The sequence below is a fragment of the Enhydra lutris genome, unplaced genomic scaffold (assembly GCF_002288905.1).
Source record: "Enhydra lutris kenyoni isolate GAN:26980312 unplaced genomic scaffold, ASM228890v2 scaffoldscaffold7, whole genome shotgun sequence".
NCBI lineage: Eukaryota > Metazoa > Chordata > Mammalia > Carnivora > Mustelidae > Enhydra > Enhydra lutris.
In genome coordinates this window covers 29,588,199-29,600,303 of record NW_019154091.1, presented here as the reverse complement: position 1 = coordinate 29,600,303, position 12,105 = coordinate 29,588,199, and the positions used below count along the sequence as shown (strand labels likewise).

Genomic DNA, 12,105 nt, shown 5'->3' with positions numbered 1-12,105 from the left:
ACATGTTTAGAACATGCCAGTCTCATCTTATTGAAAAAACTTACATATAAAAATCAGTCTAAATAATATAAAATTATTAAATTTTATACTGACTTTAAAAGTAAATTTATTTTCTATCAAGAATAATAATTCTAGAGTCATGGTTGATATTAACCTATTTTATCCCAATTGTTACAAGACTAGCTATCATAATGGTTCTCTGAGCCCTTTTCCAACTTGGCTTTGGGTCTTTGTCCCCCAGCCTTCTTATACTGTCTAAATAATCAAGAGTATAAATTAAGATATAAGTACCTAGCTCTGTCCCACTTTCTGTTGAGCAGGTTGTAAAAGGAAATGTAAATGGACATGCAGAACTGGCCAGGCCTACTGCCCCCAAACCCCAAAGGTTTCTCCTTGAAGGTAGTCATTGTGGTTATCACTCAGCTCCTATAACACATCTTTCTTTTTATGGAATTAGGATGCAGTTGGCTTGAGCGAACATTCTAAGAAATTAGGTGATAATTTTGATGTTTGCTTAGGAGCATGCATCCTATGGACCGAACTATATCCCTCCTGAATTTACATGTTAAAGCCCTACCCTGCAATCTGACTGTATTTTTTTTAATTTTTTTTTTTTTTTCAGCATAACAGTATTCCTTGTTTTTGCACCACACCCAGTGCTCCATGCAATCCGTGCCCTCTCCAATACCCACCACCTGGTTCCCCCAACCTCCCACCCACCGCTGAGATAGGGCTTTTAGGAGGTAATTAAGGTTAAATGAGGTCATCAGGGTGGTATGCTAATCCAAGATGATTGGTGACCTTATAACAGAGGAAGAGATCTCTTTGTCTCTTTCTCTCTCTCTATGCACCAGCAAAAACCGTGTGAGGACAGGTCAAGAAGGCAGCCACCCGCAAGGCAGAAAGAGAGCTCTCACCAGGAACCAAATTGACTGGCGCCTTCATCTTGGACTTCCAGCTTCCAGAACTATGAGAAAATAAATTTCTGTCATTTAATCCATCCAGCCCATGATACCCTGGTATGGCAGCCCAAGCAGAAAACAGGGCACAAGCTGAAAACTACAAAGTGCCAGGAAGAAAAAGGGAGGTACCATCTAGAGCAAAGATAAATGGTACAGAACCAGCTGATTTGTCCTCTTCTTGGATACGGTGTCCGCCAATCATCCCTACTCCTTCCCTCTCAATTCTACCTTTTGATTTATGACAGTGTATTTAAGGGGCATTAAAAATGGAAGAACGTGCACAGCACTCTGTTAGGGGAAAGTATGGATCATGAGCTCTATCATTATTGGCCCAGAATGGACACATTTTCAGTAAGCTTAAGGGAAAGCTTCCTATGCGGCTCCTGAAAGGCTATAAAAGAATAAGAAAATATCCAAATGGATAACCTGGATGACTCCAAGATCTATTTTTATGGTAATCCAAAAACACCTCCAGCCATGAATGCAGGAGGCAAGGATTCCAAGAGCCCTAACATTTTAGGACAGAATTGCTTTTGTTGATTTTCAACTTTCTTTTTTAAATAAAGATTTATTTAAAAGCCTAGTTCCATGGCATTGTGGTTAAGATGATGCAGAGTGCGCCATTGTTGCCTGTGAGAATTTTTTTAAAATATGAGATTATCTTTTTTTTCCCCATTTATTGTATCCTCTTCTTCAGGAATACAAATTGTTCTGGTTTTCCATTCTCTCGTCTACCTTCTTCCACCTCATTTATCTCTTTCTGATTTTCCTCTGGGAGGGTTTCTCAATTTGGGATTCTCTCTCACTGTTTCCATTTAATGTTTCTGGAGTGGATTCTAACTCTGTCATTGGGTTTCTGGTTTACATGAGGTACTTCTTTAGTTTTAGTTTTTTCACCCCATTCTATGCTTTTCCAGTTGACCTTTTCTGCTCTCATGGCCTCCATCGTCTGTTTCATAGGGAGTTGTTTTCTGCCATTGCTCTGTGGATGCCAATTCCCAGGTCCTTTCTCCATGATGCTGGAGTGTTTCTTTCAGGGATGTGTGCTTGTCCTCTAAGGTTTCAGAGTTTCCTGTCACTTGTTCAGCAGTCTTTATTAGGACCTACGCTGGATTTTCCCTTACTCATTTTTGAATAAGATGAGACCCATTCTGATATATTATTCAGTGAGAGTAGGCTTTGCACTTTGCCTTACTCTAGTGACATGGCTGACGGTAATTCTCAGACCTCCTGTTGGAGGAGAACTTGCTGGGCCTTCTCTTTCCAGGCATGGCCTAATGCAGCTCTGACTTACTGACTGTGCCTCCTCTCACTCACACATTATCTGCTTTTCTGATGCTCTACACCAGTGGAGTTACTTAAAAACTTCAATTGTCAGCAGGCTCTGCCCTCATGGTTTTTCAGGCCCTAGTGACTGATTATTTGTTTTATCAAGGACTGGCAAGCACATAGCAAAGTGTCTCTAGAGTTGCCTTCATGTGTCTCTTCTCAACCCAGTAAATAAGCCAAACGCCCAGTACAACTGCTGAAAATTCTGATTTTAAGGAGCTCTAAGTTTAGGAGAAAGAAATCAAATTTAGGAGGATGAAATCAATACCTCTTTGTGACATAAATAGGGTCTGGGTGAACACGCTTCAGGTTATCTTTGCTTCACTAAAGCATAAAATCACTAAAATGTACATAACTTCAAAAATAGGTAAAGAGAGCTGGATGTTGAGCATTTTATGAGCATGGTTACGAGTTAATGTTTCTGAATCATAAAACGGATGCAAATTCAGGGGCCACCTGGGTGGCTCAGTCGGTTCAGCATCTGTCTTCAGCTTAGATCATGGTTTCAGGGTACTGGGATCAAATCCCGAAATGGGCTCCTTGCTCAGCAGACAGCCTGCTTCTCCCTCTCCCTTTGCCCCTCCCCCTACTCATGCTCTCTTGCTCTTTCAAATTAAAAAAAAAAAAAGAAATGATGCAAATTCAGGAATATTTTTATCACTTTGCATCAAAAGCACAACCTGCAGAACTATACATACATTTACAGGGCCTGGGGCAAGGACACCAAGAACAAACAGTCCACAGCCCACAGGTCTCTATATTGAGAAGTTATCATTCATGGTAATAAACATATATAAAATGTCTCCGATCATCCAACCTTGACAAATGTGCCCACTTAATCACCTGGAGGACAAGATTTGATTTTGAATTCTCTGACTCCTCGGAGTCTGCTATCAGCAGAGGTGGCCTGGGGAGAAGTGCCCTGCCCCTGGCCCTCACTCCAGGCTCTGTCCTTGAACTCCAAGGGACAAAACAGGAATGACTGTGGATGCATCAGCCTGTAAGCCAGCCCTGTTCCAACCTGCTCCCATTCCAGCAAACAGCGCCCCATACCATGAAGAAGGGTCTAGACCCTTCTAAGGGACCCTAGAAACAGGTTTGGAGCCATTTGGGCAGGGAAAATGGGGGTCTCAGGTCCCCAGCTTGGAGGCCAGGCTCAGGGTGGCTCAACAACTCCTTGTCCCATGAGGCCAGAGGAGGGCCAGAGTAGGGCTAAAATCATATTTCAGTTTTTAAAGCCAATTATGTATAAAATATTACCATGCCAGACTCTAATACTTTTAAATTAAAAAGCAATATGATGGGTGGCATTGGGGGAAATTGCATTAATTGCACTATTATTGCATGTGAGTCCCTGGTATTAGGCTCTCAGAAAGTATGTTATTTAATCTTCACAATTAACTCTCCTGGATAAAATTATCATCTTCATTTTACAAACACAGAGACTGGGGCACAGAAAAGTCAAGGAACGTGTTCCCGTCCACAGAACAATATGGAGCGAAGTCAGGATTTGAATCTCAAGTCTATCTGCTTGCAACATATGCTTTCCTTCTTTCCATTCCCCTCATCTGTGCTAGAAGAATTTTCTGCCTCCATCATATTTCTTGCCATCTTATTTCTGCCTCTGTTTCAGAATCCAGCACTGGAACTGATTTCTTACTACGCAGCATAGTTGCATATTTTTGTCTCATAAAAACGTCCATACAATGTTGGTGGAAATGTCTGCTTCTTAAACATTTCTTTAACGTTCGTCTGAGTTTTTTTCTATGCCTTAACTCATTTAACCTTCCCAACAACTCTAGCTCAGTTTTAAAGATGAGGAATTCTCAAGCACACAGAGATCAACACATTTCCCCAAGGTCACACGGCTAGTGATGAAGGAGCAGAGGTTCAGTCTGGCCTCTCAACCCCTGGGCTCGGCTGCCTCTTGTCAGGGTTACAGTTCCACATGACTGCGTAGTGGCAGGAAACCACTGCATTTACCAAGTTCACACATTCCAGCCATAATCATATGTTTAACCTGGGAGATTTCATCAACTGACAGAATGAAATATCATCGGGCCTGATTTTTTTTCAGCTTCCTCCATCTCAGTTATCTCTGTCTTGACTCTCTTTTTTGCTGCCGGCCCAGCCAGCCAGGAGACCCAGGCACCACAAAAAATACAAGGAAAAACATCAAAATTCTGGTTCCTGGACTCCCTCCAAGTTCTGACTTCCTTCTGCTCTCTTCAGATGGCTTCAGGTCCCAGCACCCTGCATTTGTTGATATGTTCGGCTCATACAACCTGGCTCCTCCTTCTCACCTTACCTCAGTTGGGATTGGTCATGTGACCTCACTCCACTTTCCTTCACGCAGGGCTGGCCTCTCCATAGCTCCCTTTTCGGGCCTCCTGGAGTTTCCACTGCGTCCCTGTCCTGTGCTTACCCAGAACAACTACCATACCCCAGCATCTACACTACTCCCCAGCCTGACCTATTTGAGAGGACCATAAAGGAAAGTTGGGCGGCTCATCTCTTCTGACACAAGACTTGGAGAAATAGATTTTGTACCTGGAATTTATCCATTCTCTACAACACCTCCACTTCCCCGTGACTTGCATCCAACACTAGCATCAGTGATTAAGAATGATTTCCATTTTTACATGTTTTTCTTCAATTGCTAATTCTGACAATTGGAAATTGCCCCATATTTACGTGACCTATCTCAAGTTCTCTCCCAAAAGAAACTGGTATGTTTTCCTTACATGACCATATGCATATCTCAGAGATATTTCAACATGTGGCCCTATTTTGCAAAGGCTTAGTTTTGCAAGCTACACCAGAAAGAATGTATTTGAACACATAAGGCCATGGATATCTATGAGAAAACCACATCAGTGGGACTGTTAAACTTGTTGTTTAAGTAAACATTAGGAATGTGACAAATTGCTAATTTCCTATGAAGGATCATAAAATTCCAATGGGGAACGCTGGCTTGGGGATAGAAGGGGGAGTAGAAATAGCAGTGGTTCCCTAACCTCAGGGACTCCTGCTATCTAAATTTTGAATGAAAATGTTGATGTCACCTGTTGGCTGAGAAGTTATCACTGGCCTTTACCTCCATTCCTCTTACTCGAAGACTCCTTTTCGAGATGTGTCATATAGAGATTGTAGGTAACACCAATATGCAGATGGGAAGAACAAGGCCTTTTACCAGAGGGAAGATAGAAATATCTAACTGAAATCTAATGCATTGGAAAGACTTTGTCTTCATTACCAGAAAAACAAGAGATAATGGGGACCATAAAATAATCAGAGAATCCGGGGAAAGCAGTGACAATATCTGGGTACAACACAGTAAAGATCTCTAATCTTAAATATATAATCCTGAACCTATAACACGCCCCTTGCCTAATCACTCTTTGTCATTTCAGCTTAAAATCCAGATTTCAAATTCCTGAGTAGCTCTTTAATGGAACACTGATCTCCAATGTATTCACAATCTTTGTGAATGCACTTTTTATAATGCTGTTTTTAAACAATATAGATATATTTTAATGATTTCATAATTTGAAGACTTTTACTAGTTTAGGTACTTTAGAAGATCTTATTAAAATAAGAAGCATGTATTTATTGACATATTCATATTTTGGCTTGTTTAAATGGCCCATATACATTTTGTGCCTTAGAAAGACAAGGTTTGTAGTTTTTTAAAAATAAATCTCAGGACTTCTTGAAGAAAAAGCTGATTCCAGGTCTAGGGCAAGAATTAGGGAAATAAGCCTGGAACATCTTGTGATACCAATGTGAAAGAAGTTACGCTAAGATCGTGTCAAGAGGACTGAGGAGCCAACTTGAAGACGCTCCCCAATGGCCAAAGATAAAAGAGTTATAGAAATGCTCGCTAATTACTGTTGCATGATACCAGGAAATTAACTCATCATTTCGAAATTGGTTAAGTAAAGAGTAAGAAGCATTTATGCTGCCTTTTTTCTTTTTTTAATAAAAACTGGGTACTACTGGTAACCAATCAATAAATGCTGGGTTTCTCTATATTGAAAGTATTCCCGCCCATACATGAGGTGATGGATACAGAAAATCACCAATTTGGAACTCTTAATGGACTGTTTCTTAGGTTCTTGAGCATCAGGTGGCAACCAGCATCACAAAAAGTGACCCAGTCAGACAGTATGTCTGTATGGTCAATGAAAGAACTCAATATCACTTTGAAAGTAGTTGTGCTCCCCTGCCCCCCGCCCCCCAAATAACCACCTGAATCCCTTCAAGGTGACAAATTCAATCACTAGATTAGAGATAATACAGAGGACATGGGAACATGATAAACTAGACCATGGGTATGCAAATAGCAAACTCCAGACTGTGGGAAATGTTGAAAGACCGACAACACACATTAATACATAAAATTTCAAGGGCCAGGGGGGAAGACATAAAGATGGAAGGAGAACCTAAAAGTGAAATTGACATACAGGATATATCAGCCAATGGCAAAGTGTGAACCTTATTTAGATTCTGAAACATCCCTAGATGGGTATTCGATAATTAAGAAATTCTTGTTAAGTTTTTAGTGTGATAATGACATTGTGGTTACGTTTTTCTCTCTTTTTTTTTTTAAGAATTACTTCTCTTTTAGAGATATATACCAAAATGTTTACAGATGAAATGATGTATCTGGGATTTGCTTCAAATTCATACAGGGTGAAGAAAGTGAATGAGAACACACACACAGAATTGCCTTGATGTCCTCACTGTTGGGGCTCGATGATGGGGTTGATCACCTCTTTCTATTCTGTGCATGTTCAAAATTCTTCGTAACAAAAAGCTACAAACAAAACCAATCAAAGTACATAGGCATCCCTTTGTTTATATTCTACTCTCAAGGTTTAACCAGTTTTAAATATTTTAAGGGAAGAAATTTACCAGGACTAACTTTAAAAAACTGGCATATATTCATGATCTATACTTAATATTTGTAAAAACCAGTCTGTTTTTTTAGGGAAAAGAGGAAGTAAATGGACAGATCGTCTTTATTTTATTTGTTTATGTTCTCATTTATTTCACCAATATTTCATCTGTACTCATGAGGGTTGCTGACATTGAATGGAAAGTCATTCTGTACAAGACTGTATTCCTGTAGTTGTTTAATTAGGTACATCATTGTTTTAACAGGACAGAAGTTTACCAACATATAGATACCAGCTGCCTGTTTACTAAAGGTAACCAGGTAAAAAACAAAACCAGAACTCTCTCCTGCCTATACTACACAAGCCATTTTTTTTTTTTTAAGATTTTATTTACTTATTTCTCAGAGAGAGAGAGAGAGGACAAGCAGAAGGAGCAGCAGGCAGAGGGTTCAGCAGGCTCCCTGCTGAACAAGGAAGGAGTCCTATGCTGAACTCGATCCCATACTCTGGGATAATGACCCAAGCCCAGGGAAGACACTTAACAAACTAAGCCACCCAGGCGTCCCACGCAGAAGCCATTTTTTAAATCTGGTATGCAGGGGCACCTGGGTGGCTCAGAGGGTTAAGCCTCTGCCTTTGGCTCAGGTCACGGTCTTACGGTCCTGGGATCGAGCTCCGCATCGGGCTCTCTGCTCAGCAGGGAGCCTGCTTCCCGCCTCTCTCTGTCTGCCTCTCTGCCTACTTGTGATCTCTGTCTGTCAAATAAATAAATAAAATCTTAAACCTAGAATGCAAAATAAATTTTTCATTTAAGGACATTGGACTATTTCTACTGATTCACTTCTGAAGAATCATTAATTATACCTACATTACTAAAAATGATGTCGATTGTCCAACATCCCAGCCTGCCTTTTACCTTTTGCCTTCCATATCTTATTTTTTCCATTTTCTAAGATTTAATGTGACTTATCAATTTATTTGCTGTCTTATGTCAACAGGCTTTCAAAAAAACCCATAAGACCTGCTAAAATACCAACCCTGTTGATTAAGAGGCAGGGTGATGACACATGGAAATACTAACTTTTTTTTAACCTAGTTTAACTAAGTTAAATTTTTCCATGATTAAGTAATTGTATTATTTCCCTCTCAAGTTTTTTATGACCCACTGTTTCTTCTTTGGGTCTCTGAAAATGATCCCTTCCTCACATCCCTAATTGAACACCCCACCATTCACCTGTTTCAGACCCAGATGTAAAGATTAAGATTCAGGGGCTGGGCGCCGGTGGAATCAGACCAAATTTTTCCCACAAGATCCTTAAACCAGGGAGGCCTGCATGATACACAACGCAGAATCGTTGTCCTTTAATTAAGGGATTTTTTTTCCCTCTGTGATTGTTTTACAACAATATCAAAACATTTATGAAATGTTTATCCTCACAGATCCTGAAGTCCACTTTTCTTGAGTCATTGGCTCATTTTCAATTACTGAAATAACCAAAGAAAGAACAAACAAAACCAAACAAGTAAATGGAAAATACATTTTCCTCCTCCTCTTATTTCTCTAGTGCAGAGTCTGTTCTCATTTATGATATTTGTATCAAGGTCCCCCTTTCTTGTCTAAAATTGATAATTAGGAAAAAAAAAACCACTTACCCAGAACAAGAAGTTGAAGATAAACATAGAATATTTTATACAGCCACTCACACCTGCCATGTTGGAAAACGATCAGGAATCCAGATGCCGTGAATATAACTGTTCCTTGTAGGACTGTCCAGCGATATGCTCTGGAGTAATTTGCCTGCAGAGATTTCTGTGCCCACGGCTTCAGAGTAGAAATAGAAAGCAGAGGAGGAGTGGAGGGGAATAATCCAGTTATTAAAGTGGATAAAAAATTAACCCACACATTTAAATATCACAAGGGCTATCACTAGGCGAGTATGTTCTTTTGCTTGTCATGGCTCCTGGGGCAGCCGGCCAGGATATTTATGATCCTTTCTCAAAAAACTGACTCCTCTAAAGTAAACAGATATCCAGTTAAGGAGTGGCGCTAGATCCGAGTGAGAGTGGCACGGCGATACGAGGTTGTTGGATTTCAGAAGCCACACCTTGACTTCCTGCCCTCTGTTTCTACTATAGGAAAGCAAGACTATCTTGCTCTGACATAAAGAGACATTGTGTCTCAACTCGTTTTTGCATTGCATTTTCTCGACAATGCAAGATTTCTCCTGGGGGCAATAGAATGCATTTAGAAATGTGCAAAATCTGAAGGCTTACCCCCCAGTCTCCTTTCATCCTGAACCCCAGAGTACTGGGAACAACCATGACATGCACCTGCCTTCCAAAGCTTCAAACTTCAAAACAAGTCCGCGGAGCTGCTATGAAGGCAGCACAGATACGGAAAGTGGGGAGGGAAGAGACTTCCCTGCCTATGACAAGACCATTCAGCTTTTACCTTTATTTCTTTACAGTGTAAAGAGGGGAAAAATGCTCAGGAGTCACTTTCTGACTGCCTCATTGTGTTCATTTTATAATGTGTAGCCATTTTGATAGTTCAGTTTATTGTTAAGGCTGAAGTACTTCCCTTCCCCTGGTAAGTTACATCCAGCAACAGCTCCTCTCCACAAACTCAGTTTCTGGATTCCTGGTCCTCTTAGACAAAGAAATTCAAAATGAGAAGGTGGTCACAGTTCAGTGACCATAGATTGTACAATTTGTTTCTAGTGCTAATAGAAGGCAGCTGTGGCAGGTAAAAGGCAAAATTCTCTGACCTAATCAGGGAGGTGTGGACTGCTTTTGTATAAACAATTTGGGTCATGCTAGTTTCCACATCCTGCCTCTAAAAGGGAGTTCTTGTCTCCCTAAAGAAAAGAACCCTATACTTCAAAATGTTCTGGCGGGGAGTGGGAGGGGATAATTCTTTAAAATCTTCGTTAAGTTCTATATAATAAGCTAGCATGGACCTGTAAGAAACTGGGTCAGTTAAAAGAATCTTTTTCTACTTTTCACTGACATATAAAGGTGCTCTTGAAACAATCCCACTCCCTGAGTATGAACACAATGTATTTTTATTGTATTGGCATGAATAATATTTAGTGTGAAGGCCAAGTTCAGGATTAGTTCAAAAATAATGGCTTAATATTTAAATAATCATGAGAATTGTTGGAGTTCTATGCTGTTTCATCTAGAAAATGGAAATAATTTCACAAACTTCTACTGAGGTCTTAATGTGGATAGGATTATCAGAAGCTGAAAGAAGAAACTGGTTTTGATTGAGTGAAAAACCAAAATGGATTTGAAGTCCTAGAAATGGTGATCAGCTGGAGGTAAAAATAAAAAACAAACCTATAGATAAAAATGCTGTTTTGTGGACAAGAATGTATTGAGTACTTACCAAATTTCAGTTTAGAATACATTTTTAAAAGAATATAATCTTTAATTAAATCACTAATGAACTCTGAAACACAAAAATCAATGGATGTGTTTTATAGAAAAATTCCTTTTTGTAGAAGATTCCGATGTCCAGTTCAAAATCTAAATGAGACAGTTCATTCCTCTGAATTCCTATCCCAGTAAATTTTGTAATCACATAACATTTACCAAAGTTAATACTGTGGAGTCCCTTCGTATTCCTCTTTCTTTATTGCCTGGTATCCAATCATTTCCCACAGTGTGCTGAGCTCCTAAATCTCCTTCAAATCTGGTTCCTCCATCTCTCCTTTAGCTACTGTCATTATTCAACCTGTTCCCCTCTCTCATTCCATAAGAACCTTAGTTTCCCTGCCAGTCTCTTCCCCCTCCATCTGCCTTAGCACTCCAGAATTTTCTTTTTCATTCTGTAAATCTCTTCATAAATACTTATTGATTATGTAATTCCCCTGATTAAAAGCCAATCAAAGGATGGCTTCCTGTCACCTACAGGATATGTTCCAGACTTCTTACAATGACTCTAATAGCACAGGATAGGTAGGCATGCCTCTGCCCACCTCCCAGAACTTTCTCCCATTCCTCTCTCCCTGGCAGCCTCTATCTATCGGGTAACCAGTATCCATATCCATGAAATTGATTCACAGGACCAGAATATTTCTTGGGATTTTATGACTCTGTGTTGTGTCACCAAATTCTGGGAACTACCAACATGTTACCCTTCGCCCTTCTCAAAAGATCAATTGTCAAATAAGGAAAAATAGTTTATTTCAGAACTTGTCAGAATCCTAAATTGCAGGGCACCTGGGTGGCTCAGTGGGTTAAAGCCTCTGCCTTCAGCTCAGGTCATGATCCCGGGGTCCTGGGATCGAGCCACGCATCAGGCTTTCTGCTCGGCAGGGAGGCTGCCTCTCCCTCTCTCTGTGCCTGCCTCTCTGCCTACTTGTGATTTCTGTCAAATAAATAAATAAAATCTTAAAAAAAAAATCCTAAATTGCTGATATTCTAGCAGGTGACAAAATACATAGCAATTCCCCAATGAATGGGACCTCGGAAAGTATTTTTGAAAGGCATATCTTTGAACCAGTGTTACAGCACTTACTTATAGAAATGCTGATCTAGACGAACATCCACATTTTACACATAAAAAAAAGTGAACCCCAAGGAGATTCAGTAGCCCAACTCCACAAAACTGGCTAAGAGCGGAGCTCTTTAGCTCTAGACTGGAGGTCTCATGATGATCAGATATCATGACAGACAGATATCATGGACAGACAGTATTCTGTCTACTTCCACCGACTATGTCTTATGTTATGTAATATGATTATAAGATGAGTCAGGTACCACCTTAGATCTTGAGAAGTTGTTCTATGCAGATATTTAACAGTGGGAGGGCAGAGGGAGGGAGGGTCTGGGGAGTGTCAGTAATATATCAGACCCAGGGAAATGCCAGGCCAGGAACGAGAGGTGATGGAGGGTAGGATATCACA

The 12,105-nt window shown here is 40.2% G+C and overlaps 1 protein-coding gene across 1 annotated transcript in view; it reads right to left on the bottom strand.

Moving 5' to 3' along the window:
* LOC111142227 (tetraspanin 8) overlaps positions 1-9,310 on the bottom strand; it is a 31,101-nt gene extending 21,791 nt beyond the window's left edge. Inside the window, exon 1 of the mRNA XM_022495265.1 lies at positions 8,846-9,310. Within this exon, the coding sequence (XP_022350973.1) occupies positions 8,846-8,905 (60 nt within the window). The 5' untranslated portion in view covers positions 8,906-9,310. The remainder of the gene's footprint in view (positions 1-8,845) is intronic.
* Positions 9,311-12,105: the final 2,795 nt, after the last annotated feature.